We start from the raw sequence: 19,636 nt of genomic DNA, 5'->3' as shown, positions 1-19,636 counted from the left end.
GTTCAAAGGGAAGATCCCCTCTACGCATCACGCAACTGATGCTACATGGAGTAAGTATAACGCAACTGATAACGCAACAGGCTCGGATGGGAAACCCCAACTGCCTGGGAATCCTGGAAGTGATCATGGACTGGCCAGAGGGCCGAAACTTCAGAGTGTCGCCAGAGGAGGTGACTCGTGCTGAAGAGGCCCCTCTGTATAATGAATTATCAGAGACTGAGAAGCAATATGCCCTGTTTACAGATGGATCCTGTTGTATTGTGGGAAAACATCGAAGGTGGAAAGCTGCTGTGTGGAGTCCTACGGGACAAGTTGCAGAAACTGCTGAAGGACAAGGTGAATCAAGTCAGTTTGCAGAGGTGAAAGCCGTTCAGCTGGCTTTAGATATTGCTGAACGAGAAAAACGGCCAGTACTTTATCTCTATACGGATTCATGGATGGTGGCAAATGCCCTGTGGGGGTGGCTACAGCAATGGAAGCAGAGCAACTGGCAGCGCAGAGGTAAACCCATCTGGGCTGCTGAGTTATGGCAAGATGCTGGATGATTGGAATCATACCCTGTGACCCACGCCACTGCCTGGAACGCTATCTTGGGCCTTGAAAAGCAGGTTTTATGGCGACACGGCACCCCTGAAAGAGTTGACTCAGACAACGGGACTCACTTCCGAAACAATCTCATTAACACCTGGGCCAAGGAGCACGGCATTGACTGGGTGTACCACATCCCCTACCATGCACCAGCCTCCGGGAAAATTGAACGATACAACGCACTGGTAAAAACTACACGGAAAGCAATGGGTGCTGGGACATTCAAGCATTGGGATACACATTTAGCAGAAGCCACTTGGCCAGTTAACACTAGAGGCTCTGCCAGTCGACCTGGCCCTGCCCAATCAAAACCCCTGTGCACTGTGGAAGGAGATAAGATCCCCATAGTACATATAAGGAACTTGCTGGGAAAAACAGTCTGGGTTATTCCGTCCTCAGGAAAAGGTAAACCTATTTGTGGGGTTGTTTTTGGTCAAGGACCTGGGTGCACTTGGTGGGTAACGCAGAAGGATGGGGGAGTCCAGTGCGTACCTCAAGGTGATTTAATTCTGGGTGAAACTAATCCGTGATTTGAGTTACATGTTACAGGAATTACTATAGCAGGAATCTCCTGAACCAATGGAGGACAAGCCTTACAAGAAGAAGTGCAAGTGCAGCAGTGACCTGACCTGAGCTGGCTGTGGTGCCCAATTACTCCATACAATACAACATCTCTCCTGTCCTGAGTGACCACCATAACAGATGGAGCCCAAAGTCATGGACTAAATGAACTCAATGGACATTTTGTGAACATTTGTGGATATTTATGGACCCTTTACATACATTTCATAGGGGTGATCCACAGACTAAGGGAATGATATCTGTGTACTATATCAAAGGATGGGAAAGGTGATGGTAGGTAGAGAATGTATTGGATGGTGTGCTACCTGAGTATGATATAAATGGTATGGAATAAGGGGTGGAGAATGTGCTGGTTTTGGCTGGGATGGGGTTAACTTTCTTCATAGCAGCTAGTATGGGGCTGTCTTTTGGATTTGTGCTGAAAACACTGTGATAAAGCAGGGATGTTTCAGTAACTGCTGAGCAGGGCTTACACAGAGTTAAGGCCTTTTCTGCTCCTCACACCACCCCACCAGTGAGTGGGCTGGGGGTGCACAAGAAGTTGGGAGGGGACACAGCCAGGACTGCTGACCCCAACCGACCAAAGGGATATTCCATACCATATGATGTCATGCTCAGTATATAAATTAGCGAAAAGCTGGCCAGGGGACCGCTGCTTGGGATGGGCATCAGTTGGAGAGTGGTGAGCAATTGTTTTCATTTGCATCACTTGCCTTTCTTGTTTGTTGTTATTTTCCTTTTCATTACAATTTTTTTTATTATTATCATTATTATTATTATTTTATTTTATTTCATTTCACTTATTAAACTGTTCTTATCTCAATCCACGAGCTTTCTTGCTTTTAGTTTTCCTATTCTCTCCCCCATCCTGCTGGGGCAGGGGGTGGAGTGAGTGAGCGGCTGTGTGGTGCTTAGTTGCCAGCTGGGCTTAAACCATGACATACTCCCAATTGCCTTTAAGCTCTCTCTGCCTTGCTAATCTCCCCTCAGTGCCTGCAGGCAGTGCCCTCAGCCCTCTGTGCTTGGCAAAGGAGCTGCTCCTTGGCAGAGCTGTCCCTCTTTAGCACTGCCCAGTTGCCAGGAGCTCCCTCTGTCCCAGGAGCCCAGCCCAGCTCAGCAGCAGAGGACCAGACCAAGGCGGCACTTTCTCTGCTCCCTCTGGGCTCCAGGAGAACTTGCTGTGAAACAGGCTCAAGGAATCACTGATGATCCCTCCCTCATCTGGGGAGAGACGCTTCTTTCTAGCAGTGCCATTGCTCCTATTATAAAAAGAGTTGAGCATAAGAATTCCTTATTTTGTCCCATATTTAGGCAGGACACCAGGAAGGTGACAGAGAAGGATCTAATTTCTCCCAGATGGGGGGATGTCTTCACTTGAGTGAATTTAGTCATTTCATTTTGCATTTGTAGTCCTAGGGCTAGAAAGACATACAGCTCTCTCCTGTCCATGCCATGTCTCTGCTCTGAAGCAAAACCTTTGACCGTAGGGGTCTGGGACACGGTACCACGTTTCTTTGTGGCAAGTGTGAGCTTGCCTCATTCCACAGCTGAGATGCTTCAGCCCAAACATGCAGCAATGCCCTCAGCCAGGGGCACGGACTGGATGAGCTGGATGGATCCATTAATGTCGGCAACAGAGCTGTGACACTGATGGAATAAACTGCCAGGGCGCGGTGGCAGAGCTCAGTACAGCTTGTCTTCAAGGACAGCATCCTCCAAGCACAGCAACAGTCCAGGCTGAAGGTCAGTCTAAACTTGAAAAGCAATTCAAGGGCACCATAACTTCAGGAACAGTTAAGGAAGCGACATTGCGGCCACTGCTGAATTTAGTAAGAGCGAGTGTAGGTAGATCTGAGAAGCTCCATGCCCTCTTTGCCTCGGTCTTCCCCAGAAAGGTCTCCCAGAGCTCTGTGACTCAAGGCAGAACTCCAGAGGAGAACAACCAGCGGTGGATGGGGATCAAGTCAGGGGTTCCTTGAGCAAACACAATCCTTTACAGCCTATGGGACAGGGGGTGCAACATCCTAGGGAGCTGAGAGAGAGGGCCAATGTCACAGTGAAGCCACTCTCCATCATCTTTGAAAGGTGATGGAGATTGGGAGAACTCCTGGACGACTGGCAGCACCCAGATGTTCAAGGTTGTTTCAAAATTGGCCAACAGATGAGCAGGGGAAGGAAAGTCTGTGCTCCACAGCATTTCCACTGGGATGCAATTTCTGGGTGTCTGAAAGAGAAAGTGGTTGGATTTACCCAGGGGACATTGTGTCTGGCCATCCTTTTTGCTTTCTGGGATGGACACAGGAAAGCAGCAGTGGTCTTTTACCTGGAAGTCATCAAGGCTTTCAACATCGTCCCCCACAATTTTCTTGTGTCCAAGATAGGATATTATGGTCTGCATGGGTGGATGGGTAAAAAACAGCTGGACACTCAGCCTCGGAGTGACGTGGTTAGTTCATGGTACTCTGGCTGGAGGCATCTAGCTAGTAGCGCCCTGGAGGGGTCTATCCTGTAACTTGCACTGTCTAACGTGTCTTTAATGACCCAGAGAAGACGAGAGAGTGCTTTTTCATAACATTTGTGGATGACATGACATTGAGGAGAGCAGACACTGCACTGGAGGGCAGGGTTGCCATCCCAAGGGACCTACCCAGGCTGGAGGGATGGACCAATAGGCACCTCAGGAGAACCGATGAGTCCTGACCTTGAGGTGGACTAGGCTCACGCAATGATAGAGACTGCGGGAAAGGCTGTGGTGGTCCTTGGTTACATTAGGTAAAACCTGAGCCAGCAGCAAATAAGGCCAACAGCATCCTGGGCTGTATGAGCAGGAGCACAGTCAGTCTGCTCAGCCCATTTTGCACCATATCCAGAATACTTCCCTAGGTTTTGACACCCTACAATGCCAGAGAGACCTTGACAAACTGGAGCCACTTCAGTGGAAGGCCACCAAGCCCAGTGGGAGAACTTGTGCTGTGAGAAGAGGCTTAGAGAGCTGGGCTTGTTCGGACAGGAGTAGAGAAGATCTTGGGGGGAACATGTAACAGCATTGCACGGTTCCCAAGAGGGTCAAGTGATGCTTACGTCCATGGTGGAAGGCACAAGGACAAGAGGCAATGGGCTGAAGCAAGAGATCGTCAGCCTAGATATAGGGAGAAACTTGTCCAGCTTAAGGATAGTCAAGCACTGGAAGCTGTTTCCCAGGGAGTGTGCACCGTGTCTATCCTGGAATGTGATCGAGGCTTGTTTGAATGGAGCCCTGAGTATTCAGGTCTGACCCTGCTTTGAGCAGGTGGTTGGTGAAGACACCTACTGAGGTCCCTTCCAGCCTGAATGCCTTTAATCCAGGAATCGGTATGCCATGTCTCCTGAGATTCCTGGGAGAATCTTAGGGAGACCTAATCTTTCTGTCCAGAGAAGTGTGATTCCTCTTTAGGTGCCTGGGTCTATGTCTCCTGGCCCATGCGATGCTTTAGGCTGTGAAGATAGTGAAACGAACCTTTTGACTAGGTTAGTTTCATTTTCCATGCTAAATGCAGGGCAGATAAAGGGAGCTCAGAGCTTCCAGGCTCTCTGCTGCAGCACTACCACTTCAGAGAGTGGAAATGCAGGTAATGGTGTGCACCATATGAACCACTGGGTACACCACACAGAAATTCTGGCTTCCTTTGTGCCTTTGCACTCACTTGGGATCGGTCCTTTGGTCATCTTTGGCTAAAAAAGAAACATTTCTTGTATTCCACCTCCCCCTCCTCCCAAAAATAGGGAGAAAAGACAGAACAGGGATCATGTAGGGGCCAATCTGTCTAAGAGGTGTAATCTTGAAATGATAACAAAGAGGTAGCAGTGAAAGGAAAACCACTGTTCTAAGAACTTCATGCCAGAGGCTAGCTACTGAGAACTTGTAGCTATTTTGTCAATGTAGAATAATAACTGTTGGGAAGGAAATGAAAGAGTTTTAGTTCGTCATCATCATCAACATCAAGAAAAAGAAGGCGTTCCCTTACAACACTCTCCTGTTACTGCTATTGGTGATAGTACCACTAATTCCAAAACATCCTTGAGAGTTTCTTTACTTCATCTTGGTTCCAAAGCTCAGCCCGGTCAGACCTTGAAAGCACTGCCTCAAAAGTCTCTGCAACCCAAATCTCTCCACCCTTCTGTCATCCACGCTCTTTTAACCCAGGAGACTTCTCCCCATCCCTTCAGCACACTGCCCGGTCTGCTTTTAGCTGTGTGAAGTCAGGGTACTCCCTTGCACAACCTCCCCTACAAAAGTCTTGTCTATGTGCTGATCCCACTTGTATCACCTCATCTGCTCCTTCTGCAGAGCTCCACGGGATGGGCAGTTTTCCTGTTTCTTTCACGCCCATTCACCTTCACAACCTTTTTGTGTTGTATGCATACCAAATACTGTCTGAAGCGACACAGCTTCACCCATTTCCAATTGCAGGCTGTGTTATTTCCCCTCTTGGAGCACACATTCTGAAAAGCTGCTCCATATCTGGAAACACACTTCAATACTGCCAACACAGTTGGGTTAAAAAAGAAAAAAGCCATGCTGGGCTAGTTTTTCAAAGAGACAGTTTCAGAGCGGCAAAGCAGATTCAATTCATTAATTCTGAGGGCCGAGTTACAAAGAGAGAGGAAAAAATGGTGAAGCTGTATTGTCCAAACTCACAAGTTCTCTGTCTTTAAAGAGAACGTCCCACAGCCTCTGTTATGTTTTCATTAGTTGGCCCTATAGTAAGTTGGGTTTATTGGACATCTTGGCTTGAACCTGCTGCATTCACGTTTCTAGCAAGGGGAAAACCTCCAGTTCAGTAGTTAAACATTTTTCTTGCCCATCCCGCCTGGAGATCCAGGGCAGTTGTGTCACATAATAGCCAGTGTCAGGGGGAAGATGGAGGTACTGTGAACTTAATTCATTTGGCCTCAAATGGAAGCTCAAATCCTGAGCTGGCAGGACAACATTGGCTGCAGTTAGACATAACTTTCTTGACATGACTGTGAGTTCAGACCTAGTTGATGGTTTTTCTCGCACATATCAATGAGGAGGGCAGTGTGTCAGGAGACAGGGAGAAGAGTGCACGCTTCAGCTTCCCCAATCCCATGACAGTGCCCAAACCATCCTTCCCTCAGCCTCTGGCATCTCATTTCTTGAGATGCAAACCTCGTGGGTCTTCTGTCGATAAGGCATCCATAATCCTTCAGGTGTTTCTGTGATTTTCCTAAGAATGGCAGTATCTATGGAAAAAAAGAAAAAGTAGCAGTCTGCTTCTGTAGTAGCAACTCTGGGCAATGCCAATTAAATCAGTATTTGCCATATAAAGCATGATAGCCCATCCTGAAGATCACAGCTAAAGCAGTTCAGATGAAGGGTGGTCTTGCAAATGTCACCCTCCTTGTCCCCACGGTGGCATGGATACTGCTGGTTTCCCTCTCCAGAGAGTGGCAGAGGCTGGATCCCCTGCTCAGGACAGAGTCCTTGCCAGGAAGACACAGCTGTGGGTGTAGCTCATCAGGTTCTTACAACATTCCACTGGGCATCAGTTTTGATTTATTTGGTGCTTTACTGTGACTACTCTTTCTGCCCAGAAGATCATCAAAAGACAACCGTTTCCTAAGAGATGGTCATAAAGGCCCTGTTATGGCCATGAAAGCTCACCATGAGCTCTGGAGCGAAGAGGAGGAGGAGGACAAAGAGGTTTGTCCCTGGAATAAGGCCAGAAGAAGAGCCCGTTTTGTTCAAATCATCGATGGTACAACTGTTTCCATCTTGTGTGCATGACTCAGCCTGGCAGACGGGGAATGCCCACTGCTGGGGGTGGCTGTGCTTGGTCATACCCCATGAGCTGATGTTGCTCTCTTCCCCTCCTTCACCCCCACACTTGGATGGACCTCAGGAAACATCCCTGAGCCTGGAGGATGCACAAACCTCCTGAGTGAGGTACCATCATGTGAGAGCTTTGGCATCTCATGTAGCACTACAGGCCTGTATTTCACCAAGAAATTGAGTAGCTTCTATGAATTAGAGTAGGCAATGTGGGGATGTTCATGAAATCACCATTATTATAATCAATGGCGAACTAGTAAACCTGACTGATGAAAAAGAGAGAAACTTTGATCTCCTTAGGGAACATGACTCCATTAAATCAATGAATCCCTGCGTAGGCTGCCCAGAACATAAAAAAATAGGTACAGGTTCAGTCATCCTAAATGTGGGCATCTGCTGTCATTTCAGTCAGCCAAAGGGATTCCCCACCAGCCTCCAAGACAGTGCCCCCAGATGCTGCCCTGTCTCTCAGCACTGCTCCACTAGAGCTTGAAGATAGCTACACATATCTTGGACCACCTCTGGCATTTCAAATGTCACCAGGTGTTTGTGTCTGAACAGCTCACGGCTGCCATCCATCACCATTAATTCCCAGGGGAGCTGAGACAAGGAGCTCACATGCAGGTGCCTGTTTTGTGCACACCTGAAGTGAAGCGAGAGGAATCTCACCTCCTGTGGGTTTGTGGTGTGCATGGGAAGGAGCTGAGTCCCCTTCTAGCCCCAGGACTGCAAACCTGGGATGTGATGCCGCGAATGAGACAGACGAATCCTTTCCCTCAGCAAGAGTAAAGGAGATCCCTGCCCGTCACTGTCTGGGTGTCCTGCCTAATGGTGGGTTGAGGAAAGGTGATTATTAGACCTGACTGTTTTTCTGATATGAGAAGTTACATTGCTGGAATGAAGTGTCTCTCCCCAGCTGAGGAAGGGAACAGCAGTGATTCCTTCAGCCTGTTTCACAGCAGGTTCCCCTGGAGCCCCAGGGACACCTGGAGGGAGCCCAGAGGGGACAGAGAGAGTCACAACTTGGGCTGGTCCTCTGCTGCTGAGCTGGGCTGGGCTCTTGGGATGGAGGGAGGGAGCTGATGGCAAGCAGGCAGCTCTGCAGAGAGACAGTTCTGCCCAAGAGCAGCTCCTCTGTAAAGCACAGCAGGGCTGAAGGCACTGCCTGCAGGCAGCAAGGGGAGAGGAGCGAGGCGGAGAGGGCTTAAAGGCAGTGTGGAGTGGGAGGATGCTGAGAGTTGACTGGAAGAGAAATCTTCACAGCCCTCTACATGGTAAGTCTCTGGACGTAGGGCAAGCAGATGAGTGCACAGAGGGGTCTTCCAATGTTGGTAAATGTCACAGCTTATAGGACCTTTCAGAACTGCTCTCCCGATTTTTCTGGTGTGGAGAAGGATGACATGCTTCCTAGCCAGGCTTCCTTGCTGGACCGTCAGAGGGACAGGGCATGACTGCTGCCTTCTCCCGGGGATGGCTGCAGGGGTTTGAAGCTGGCTGTGCACCCACGGGGCTGTGTGCCGGGGCAGGGACTCTGCCGCCAGCCAGGGTCGGTGCTCAGCCTCCCTGGGGAGCTCCCCACGGCGCTGTGGGGAGAAGTTGAGTGGAAGGAGCAACCCCTGACCGAGCAGGGCAGAGCAGGGTCTTTTTGCTGTCAAGAGGGTGCTGCGTGGGTCAGGGCTGCTCACTGCTCCAGATCACTGCCAGGACATTTCCGAGGGGACTTTTCAAGAGGAAAGTCAAGACTTGGGCTGCCTGCATCAGCGTGTGCATTCCTGAGTCTGAGCTTTCATTTTTATGGTCTTTGGAGAGGAGGGAGTGGTGATGGATCTGTCATGCTTGGAACAAGGCTCTGGGGAGCCGTCCTTCTGCGCTGTGAGATCCTCGCTCCAGCTGACCCAGCTTATGTTTCCAGAGGAGACCTTCCTAAAGGAAGGTCAATGAAGTTGCTGCTTGAGAAAAAACCTTCCTTTCGGAACCTCTGTTTTTAATTTTCTGCTGTTTGATTGGGAAGGGGGAAGTGAAAATGATTGAGACTCCTAAACCATCTCTGTAAGAGATCTATAGGTCTGCAGGGAACCTCAGCAAGTCCCTCCCCTCCCTCACATGTAGACAAACCAACCTGACCGTTCAAGCTTCAACAAGGCTGTTTCCACACACCCCACAGATTTATCAAATGCCGAGGTGCCTCTGGGCAGTGCCCTGCTGCTGTGGGGTTTCTGCAGGGCAGAGCTGGTCACACAGGGGCTGGGATGGGGTTTGTGAGCTCTGGCATGGAGGAGACGTGGGGACAGAGAAACAGCTCCTGGCAGGGAGAGCTCCAGGCAGCAGAGACATGGGCAGGAAGGGATGAAACTGCTGAGGGAAACCCTGTTACAGGGGAAATACGAACACCTCCTCGCCACTCCCTGCAGTACGGATACGTTCCCTGAGCAATCCCCCTCATTTGTCCTCTCCCACCCAGTACAGCCCTTGGCCCACACCTCTGCAAAATCCTGGGCATGAGCTGCCTCCTGGGCAGCCAGACCCCCAGAAGAAGAAATGTGTGCTTCTGCTGCACGTGCCCGTTTCCCTCTGCCCAGCAAAGGGCTGAGAGCAACCGCTCGGCGATGTCGCTGCCTGGGAGGCAATGTGCACAGCTGGGCAAGGTGAAATCTCTTCTGTTTGCCTGTCTGCCTCACCTCTACCCTCACCTGGCAATACAATCATGGTATTTTTACTTTTCATTCCACCTCACCGTGTTGCTCTGACTCTGAGGCTCTTGGGTATGTCAGTGTGGGGGGGTGGAGGGGATGGGGTTCAGCTGAAGTTCAGACACTGACCCTGAGGGTCCTGCAGAGGTGCCCAAGACCCCTCCAAACGTGTGGGGCTCTGGGCAGCGCAGTCAGTGGTGCTGGGAAATGATCTGTCTCTCCCTTCCTCAGTCCTGATCTTTAGGGCACTTCACTATCTCCCAGAGGTGTCCTTACAGGCATGATGCTGCTGACCAGAGGGGAACATAGGATCTGTCTCACAGGATCTTTGAGATACCCAAGAACCATTTTGAGAAGCCGCAGAGATGCTAAGGCTGTGAACAGCCTGCTGGGAAGCTTCATATGTATGCAGCTGATAGGAACCCTGGCACATCGTGAAGTCCTTGGTCTGCTCACTGGAATGAGAAGCCAGTTCCTGCCCCACCAGGAAAGGTTCATTTTCCCGTCTACAGGGTGTTGCATGGGTGATGGCTGCTCCCAGCTCCAGCTCACCCATGTCCTGAGGGGATCTTTCAAGAGGATGGAGAAGGCAGGGATTACATTAGCAGAAGGATCCTTCCAGAGGCTGTGCTTTCAGTTTCCTAATTGCTGCAGGGGAAAAAGAGAAATACATTTTTGTCTGTGAAGGAGGTGGAGACTGCAGACAGCTCCAACTTCACCTCTCCAGCCTCTCCAGGGTGGGTCTGAGCAGCTCCTGCGGTGCTGCAACCCCCGAGATGCCCTGGGACAGTGCTATTCAACCAGGAGGTGTCTGCAGGGCAGAGCTGAGTGCTCAGTGTGTGGGATGGGGTCTGTGAGCACTGACAGGGAAGAGACGTGGGGGTAGAGGAACAGCTCCCAGGTGTGACTCCAGGCAGCAGGGATGTGGTCAGAGGGAAGGGGAACTGCTATGGTATGCTGGGGCAGGTGGGAGCATCACTTTGTCCTCTCCATTGCAGATGCCTTCCACTGAGAAAACCCCCCTTATCTCTCCTCTCCCACCCAGCAACGCTCTCTACCCCCATGGCCATGGGATCCAGGGCAGCCAGACCCCAGTGTTGCAGAGGTGCTTTTCTCCTGCCACGTGCCCATTTCCTGCTGCCCGACAAAGGGGCTGAGTGTAACAGCCCTGCGTTGTCACCACCTGGGAGGTGGGGGGCACAGCTGGGGAAGGTGAACACTTTCCTGAGTCCCTGGCTGTCTCTCTTCCCTTCCCTCCCTTAGGAAAAAGGGTCTTGGTATTGCTCCATGTTTCCCCACCCATCCATCCTTGTCCTTGTGTCATAGTTGTTCTTCAGAGGGATTCCAGACACCACCCCTGAGGGTCCTGCCGTGCGGGGATCTGTGTGGGAGCAAGGAGTCCAAGTCCCCTTCTAGCCTGTGAGGCTCCGAGCACGCACTGTGTGAGGGGTGGGGAACGAGATGGTTCTCCCTGGGCTATCCAGTCCAGGGACCAGCTACCCTCCCGAAGGCCACAGCACTCCCTTGTGATATTTACTTGTAGCTGAATGTTGCAAAGATATGATGCAGAGGTGTAAAGGTCATGGAGATGCTGCCAGGCAGCTGTACGTAGGCAGCCTGAAGAAGTGCCGTGGCTCCTTGCAAGAATGTGAGTGCTGAGACCTCCCTCAGCTGTCAGCACCCACATCACAGAGCCTCCTTGGTCTAGTCGTTGGAGCCAGGAGGTGTGTCACCCTCTCTCCATCACCCTCTGCACGCGAGGGGCGAGAAAGAGGAAGGAGCCTGGGGATCTCCCTTGGAAACCACAACCTCCCACCCTCCCAAACATCCAGACAAGTCATCTCTCCAGACTCTGCAGTGAGGCGCAGAGCATCCTTCCATCTCTTGGGACTCACTAGTGTATTCACCAGCGTTTATTCTGAGAGCAGTGGAAAAGCCAAGGCTTTCTACCCCTTCAAAAAACATGCTCCCGGTGTGATGGGAACATCTGAAACCTACGTAATTGCACCAGTATGCAATGACTGACCCGGTGTTGCAGCCCATCTTCTGAAGAATGGGGTATGAAGCTGCGGAGCAGCCCTTCTGTGTGATGGGTGCACTTCACCTAGGCGAGGAGGTGTTCATAGTGACAGTGCTGTTTCCTCACCCTTCACCCCCCTCACTCATACTACTATGCCTGGAGATGCAGTACAGGTGACAGACTGAGGTGAGAAAGGGTCTTTCTCAGTCGTTACTGACTCTTGGCTGTGCGAGAGGGTGAAGGTGAAGGAGATGAATCCCTCACGGGGATCTTGTCTCTCAGGGGCAGATGAGCACAGGTCCTAATGTCATTTTTCACTATAGGGCTTGGAGAGTATTCCCAGATAGTCACTGCTACAAATCCTCTTCTCTCGCCTCAGAGCGTCCATCTGCAGGAGCCATCCCCAAACCATGAGCAGTTTGCAGCCTCCAGGTGTCCACTTCTGTAGAGCAGGGCTGAGTCCTCAGAGTTAGTGCGCTCACCCAGCACAGAGCAGAGCTCAAGGCAGGGAGCTGCAAGTGTGTCGTCCTGAGAAGGAGACACTCAATGCGTGTGCAGGCTGTCTATGAGAAATGGAGAGGGCTTTGCTCAGAGACCCTGTCCTGACTTCTCTGTGTCTTTTCCTTCTTGGACAGGCCTCCATGCACCTGTCCAACGGCAGCTCCATCACCGAATTCCTCCTCCTGGCATTGGCGGACACACGGGAGCTGCAGCTCTTGCACTTCTGGCTCTTCCTGGGCATCTACCTGGCTGCCCTCCTGGGCAATGGGATCATCATCACCACCATTGCCTGTGACCACCACCTCCACACCCCCATGTACTTCTTCCTCCTCAACCTCTCCCTCCTCGACCTGGGCTCCATCTCCACCACTCTCCCCAAATCCATGGCCAATTCCCTGTGGGACACCAGGGCCATCTCCTATGGGGGATGTGCTGCTCAGATCTTTTTCTTTCTCTTCTTCATTGTAGGGGAGTACTGCCTTCTTACAGTCATGTCCTACGACCGCTACGTTGCCATCTGCAAACCCCTGCACTACGGGACCCTCCTGGGCAGCAGAGCTTGTGTCCACATGGCAGCAGCTGCCTGGGGCAGTGGGTTTCTCAATGCTATGCTGCATGTGGCCAACACATTTTCCCTACTGCTCTGCCAAGGCAATGCAGTGGACCAGTTCTTCTGTGAAATTCCCCAGATCCTCAAGCTCTCCTGCTCAGAATCCTACCTCAGGGAAGTTGGGGCTACTGTCGTTAGTGTCTTTTTTGGTTTTGGATGTTTTGTTTTCATTGTGCTGTCCTATGTGCAGATCTTCAGGGCTGTGCTGAGGATCCCCTCTGAGCAGGGACGGCACAAAGCCTTTTCCACCTGCCTCCCTCACCTGGTCGTGGTCTCCCTCCTTACCAGCACCGGCATATTTGCCTATGTGAAGCCGCCCTCCATCTCCTCCCCATCTTTGGACCTGGTGCTGGCAGTTCTCTACTCATTGCTGCCTCCAGCAGTGAACCCCCTCATCTACAGCATGAGGAACCAGGAGTTCAAGAATGCCATTAGGAAAGTGGTTGCATGGATGTTTTTCAATACTGATAAACTTCCAAACTCTCTTCACAAATGAATCCCAAAGTATCACATACCAGGCCCATGCTTTTGTGGTTTTTTTGGCTGTTTTTTCTTTGTATTTTTTGGTTTTTCTTGTCAATAGTGATAATGTTATTTGTGAATTTAATAATCCTAGAGAAATATTTGGATTTCCTTCACTTCACCTGAAGCATGAACCTACAATATCTCACCTAGAACCCATATAAAAATGTGTCTAACACTGAGTCAGAGCTGAGACCCCCCCTAGCATCTGTGGAATTATTGCTGGAGGTGACTTTGAAATTAAATTTATATTTGCATTTTAAGGAAAGGTACAGCATTGAAGGAACTTTGGGGTGGAGTATGGCAGTTACAGAAGGGTTCCATCCCAGAGAAGCTCCCCAAGCAACCTTAGGTGTTGGCAACACCAGGGGAGCTTGGTGTGCTGACTCTAAGAGAAACTGCACGGAGGGTGGAGCGGAGTGAAGACACCGCGGCCAGGCTCTGTGATAAGATGGGAACTGGAAGGTACTATGGAACATGGAGGTGGAGACTCATCCTGATAATTAGGATACGTACCTGGTCAAAGACAATGCTACTGTACAAGGACCTTTCGAGTATACAATAACCTATTTAGTGTGTGTAATGGTGTGTAGTGAACTATATTAGAATTTGATAAATGTGCATTGATTTTCCTGGAAATGGGCCAACAGTCTGTCATTTTTTGACAAAATACTATTCTTTGGGTGAATTTGGCTCATTATAATCTTATTATAATACTGAAACACACCTCCATCCCAAAAGCTACCCGCCTCCAAGGTGCGACCACCCCTCACTGAGCCTGTGCTCTAAAAGTTTCTTAGTCAATACCTTTAAAAGCAAAGCAAGAAACTTTTACACCAATTACAACAAAGATACGTATGACTAGCGTCACTCAAACTCCACCTGAAATGTGAAAATAGTATAAAATGGCTTAAGAGAGGAGGGATGACCGGGACACAGACCACCTTTGACACTTGGGATCAGTCGACAGGCTGAGCCTCTCTTAACCCGTAACAGGGACACCTTTGGGTAAGATCTGAACACTTGGTTATACCGAGTGCTTCCCCGGCAGACAGAAATCTCTATAGAGTTGTTCTGTAACTTAATGCATTTGTAGCCAGGCTATATTACTCATCTTCTTGGTATGTGCACATGCTTTGCGGGCAGTAATTCTATCACCGGCAATCCAAAAGAACTTGGGCATCTGTTGCTTCAATAAACTGCACTATTCATTAATCTAGCCGAGTGACTTCTCATTGAATGCAACCAAATTCCTTAAGTGTGGCTGCGCTAGTTCATGGAGTGCAACTAGACTGAAAGTGTATGGTGTTACGAGTGCATCTGTAATCGTGAGAGTTCAATATATTGAACACGACCGGGTTTGTAACACTGAATTGGGCATCACTCAGAATCTAAGCCCAGCTGCCCCCAGCCCCTCTGATACCTGAGGACAAGCTGGAACGCAGCGGGGTTTATTTTCTGCCAAATTGCTTTGCCCTTTAACGCAACAGCATCTCGGTAATAAAAAGGGATCTCCCCATGTACTGCCTGATGGCTGGGCTCCTCCTCAAAACTTGGTGTCAGGAACAGATCCAAGGAATTGCGTCCCAGAAAGGGCCCTTTACTCTCTGGGTTCAGGGGCAAGAAGCTCATTGTCATGTTGTGACCTCTTAGAGATGGAGGTTGGATTTAACATTCAGCTATTGGTGTCTAGTGGTGATAGAGCTGGTGACTGCTCACTGAAGTACATACCCAGGTCTCTCCCACATGGGACATGGCAGCCGATGTCCTTCAAGAGAGGAATCCCGAGCCACCTGGAGAGCCTGGGGGATCTCCATGGACAGCCTGTGCCTAGCGTGGGAAGAGAATGGAGCTCCCCAAAGTGAGAGCGTGTCCAGGATAGTGTCACCCAAAGGTAAAGTGTAAAGTGCTCAGAGCACTGCAGCACTCTGCGGTCAGCACTGCCATGGGGCTAGGGGAGATGGGGGAGAGCTGGGGAAGGATTGGGCTGGGCTGGAGTGTGCTCAGGAGAGGACAATGCCGGTGTAGAGCTAAGCTCTGTGAGTGTGCAGGGTGGGGCACAGAGCAGGGTGCTCATGGTGCAGAGCAAGGTGACACGGTGAAGGAAGCAAGGCACCATAGGTGCAAAAGAGAGGGTCCCCATCGGTGTCAAGTTCCCTGGACACCCCAGGGAAGCTGCCCCAGGGAAATTGTCCCAGACCAGACCCACACACTGGTCATTTCCATCATTTCCATCTCTGGCCATACACGCTAGCCCTGAGGAGGGGACCTTTGCTGCATGGTCACCTCTGTCCTCCTTCGGGGCTCAGTGATACCCAACTCAACCACCATTATTAGGAAAAAAAAACTGGTTTCCTACTGACTCTCATTACACGCCAAGTCCCAGAGCTCGTGCCACAGCTGGTCTCTCAGCCAAGCCCATTCCCAGAGAGCTCCAGCTAGATCAGGTGCTCATGCCTTGTCTCTACGAATTTTGAAAAACTCCATTGACTGAGATCCCACCAATCGTCCTCGGTCTTTGCTCCAGTGTTTGGCTCTGAGGGATTTCTCAAAACCCCAGCTCTCTCAGCCTCTCCTTGCACATAATGTGCTCCAGGCCCCAATCACCCTTCTGGCCCCTGCAGGACTCTCCCCAGTCTGTCAGGGTCTTTTTTGTGCCAGAGAGCTCCCTACTTGATACAGCAGTCCCAATCCTGTCCTGTAGTGGGTTAACGTTGGCCAGCAGCCAGACACCCACCTGGCTGCTCACCCACTCTTCGTACTCAAAGGGACAAGGGGAGCAAATAAGACAGAAAACCTCACGGGCCAAGGTCAAAAAGGGAGTTCACTTAGTCATTACTATCATGGGCAAGGAAGAGTTGACTTGGGGAAGGTCAATTTAATTTATTGCCAATTAAAAAAGATTTAGTGAGTTAGAGCTATGACAAAAATCTTAAAGACCATTCCTCCAGTCCACTCCTTTTTCCCAGGCTCAAATTATTCCATTATTCCCAATTCTTCTACCCACCCCAACCCAAAGAGGAGCAGTGGGGATGGTGAATGGGGGGTTACGGTCAGTACATAACATCTTTGCCATTCCATCCTTCTCACAATTCTCCTCTGCTCCAGCGTGGGTCCTCTCCATGGGATCCCATGGTATTTGTGTTCAGGGCTATGTGTTGTTCATTTCTTTCAGTCTTACTTTTCTCCTCCATACTCAAAGAGTCACAGAATCATTGTGGTTGGAAGGGACCTCTGGAGATCACCTAGTCATCCCCGCCTTCTGAGGCAGGGTCAGTGATGGCAAATTGCTCGGGACCTTGTCCAGGTGGTTTTGGAATATCTCCATGGATGGAGACTCCACCACCTCTCTGGACAACCTGTTCCAGTGTTTGACCACCCTCGCAGTCAAAAAGTGTTTTCTTGCATTCAGATGGAATTTCATGTATTTTTAGCTGTGCCCGTTCCCCCTTGTCTTGCCACTGGGATCTACTGAGAAGACTTTGGCTCCCTCATCTTCATGCCCTCCCGGGTATTTATACACATTAATAACCCCTCCCCTTAGCTTTTTCTTCTCCAGACTGAATAGTCCCAGATCTCTCAGCCTTTCCTCCTGTGAAGGATGCTAGAGTCCCTTAAACCAGCTTTGGGGTCCTTTGATGGACTTGCTTTATCAGGTCAAACGACTTTCTTGTACTGGGGGGCCCAGCACTGGACACAGCACTCCAGATATGGCCTCACCAGTGCTGAGGAGAAGGCAAGGGTCACTCCCTCAATATGTCAGCAATGCTTTTCCTGATGCAGCCCAGGAGGCTGTTGGCCTTTGCCTGGGGGTGCATTGATGGCTCATGCTCAGATTGTTGTCCTCTGGGACCCCAGGTTTCTTCTCTGCAGAGCTGCTGTCTAACAAGTCAGCCCCCAGCATGACGTCCTCCCCAGTGACTTTCTCAGCAGCAGCCGCTTGTCATTGAGGGTTGGGGTTTTTTGTGTTTTGCTGCGCCTAACATCATAGGTATGGAATATCCCTTTGGTCATTTTGTGTCAGCTGTCCCAGCTGTGCCCCTGACAACTTCTTGCATACCCCCAACCTACTTTCTGTGGGGGCAGAGTGTGAGAGAGAGAACGCCTTCACGCTCTGCAAGGACTGTTCAGCAATAGCAAAAACACTGGTGTGTTATCAGCACTGTTTTAGTAACAAACCCAAAGCACAGCACCATATGTGCTGCGATGAAGTAAATTAACTCCCTCCCAGCCAGATCCAGGACCGAGTCACAGCTCATAGAGTCAGGGTGAGGAATGAACAATGTCTTATTTAAATGACCTGAGGAAATCTGTGGATCACAGAACCTGGCTTTTATGGGGGACTCCCATTGGTAGTCACTGGTCAAGTGAGACGGCAGGATGCAAACCATCCAGGAGGTTTCTTGAGGTGTTTGCAGAAATGTTCTTAGCACAGCTGCCAAATGGTCCTTTCAGTCTTCTGCTCACCGGGACCTGGTAGTCCCAAAAGAGGAAGAGATGGTCAGGGCTGTGAAGACCAGTATTCACCTTGACTGTGGTGACCATGAAATTGTGATCTCCCACATCCCCGGGGATGTGGGAAGAAGAGTAACAGAGCAGAGACCCTGGACATCAGGGGATGAGACCTTGGCCTATGGGGGGCACTGGCAGGTGGGATCCCGTGGGGGCAGTGCCAAGGCCCTGAGAGCATCCATAAGGCTTCATGACCCTGACCAGCCTCACCTGTGGCCTCGACCCACAACTCCGTCCATGGGCCCAGCAGACCATTTAAACCCAGGCCCGAGTTTCAGCCCCAGCTTGATCTATGCTGTAGGTGTACAGACACAGCCATAGACACAGCCTTGCCAGTCCATGCACCTTGCTGTTTCGGGCTTAGAGACTCACTTCCCAGCTTGGTTCTTTATGGGATGTTCAATGACATGACACCGTGGCCCTCCAAGTGCCAGACTCCAGCTGATTCACAGAGGCCTCGGGCCTTTCTGCTTCCTTTCTGCCCATCCCTTGGTCAGGTTTGGGGAGGAGAGGAAGGAAAAGCAGGTGAGGTTCCTGGGTGCCAATGATTGAAAGGGGGAGCAGAGCCCCCACATGTGAAATGATCTAAAGGCTATGCTAGTTCAAAACTGTTATCTTCAGCTCCTTTCTCAGAGGCCTTAAGTCTTCATCAGGAACCTGGAAGTGCTGAGGTCGCTCCAGCTCCCTCTCTTTTAGCTAGTAAGTTGGCAGTACCCAAGCCAGAGGCTTTGTTTCAATTCTGTTTGCAGCCTAGAGCGCCCCACGGTCTGCAGATATGCCAGGAAACTTGCATAAGGAACCCGCTTCTCTGGACAAGAAGGTGGCTGTTCCCAGGAATCTCAGGCGGCATGGCATACCCATAGCTGTGTTCAGGGAGCTGGTCAAATGCCTCATCTCCATGTTTGCAGCAGTGGCTTAGCTGCCCGGTTCATGTGTCAACTCTCTCTGTGGATGCTGACGTTTACTCAGCTACCTGGTCTGACCTCAGAGCTGGCCCTGCTTGGAGCTGGGCGTTGGACTAGAGACCACCTGAGCTCCCTTCCACCCTGAATTGTCCTGTGATGTGGTGTGAGAGACTGAACTGTGAAACATGTGTCTCACAGATTGCTTGCTTAAGGTGAATGAAGATTGGTTGTTTAAGCTGGCCGCAGAATGCGGGAAGGACAGCTGCAGCGACACCGAGGCCTCTGGTTTGTGAAACATCATCCTGCCCAGTCAAGCAATAGTGTGAGATGTGTGTGCATGTGCAGGAACGCGAAGACTTGCAAGTACCTACAATTGTCGTGGAAACCGCAGCCCCTGAATGGGGGGATAAAAGGAACTGTGGAAGTTAACTTTGTGCGGTTGCCCACTGCGAAACCACGGAGAGGCTCAGACCCCCGGGATGCCGTGGATTCATGGTGGTGACTATTCTCGCAACTCTATCCTGACTGCTTGTTTGATTTCTACCTTTTCCTTCAACTCTACCCTATTGATACTATTTTCCACTTTTGATAATAAAAAGCTGTTTTAGGCGAACCACAGAAGGAGAGAGGAGAGAGATAATGATTCTGACAGTTCCAGCGAGGAGGATTTTAGTCCGGTGGCAGGGAGAACTAGGAGAGGAAATGCTCGGAATGTGCAGGCTAATGGACAAGCCCCCCTCAGGCAAGTCGTAGGACTGGATGAGCCACCAGTTTGGGTAAAAGTGCCATTTTCAGTGTCAGATTTGAAGGCGTTGAAAGAAATGGCAGGTGTATATAGGGAGGATCCCGAGCGGGTGGCAAAGGTTATGGAGA

At 50.5% G+C, this 19,636-nt stretch overlaps 1 protein-coding gene across 1 annotated transcript; it reads left to right on the top strand.

The window, feature by feature from the left end:
- The first annotated feature begins 12,366 nt into the window (after nt 1-12,366).
- On the top strand, nt 12,367-13,320 carry LOC132320292 (olfactory receptor 14C36-like). Its single transcript, XM_059832570.1, has one exon. It carries the CDS (start codon nt 12,529-12,531, stop codon nt 13,318-13,320), a length of 792 nt encoding a protein of 263 aa, XP_059688553.1. The 5' UTR covers nt 12,367-12,528.
- The last annotated feature ends 6,316 nt before the right edge of the window (nt 13,321-19,636 follow it).

This window comes from Gavia stellata, chromosome 34 (genome assembly GCF_030936135.1).
Source record: "Gavia stellata isolate bGavSte3 chromosome 34, bGavSte3.hap2, whole genome shotgun sequence".
Classification (NCBI taxonomy): Eukaryota; Metazoa; Chordata; class Aves; order Gaviiformes; family Gaviidae; genus Gavia; species Gavia stellata.
The sequence above is the reverse complement of the archived record's forward strand: the minus strand, read 5'-3'. Positions and strand labels throughout refer to the sequence as shown.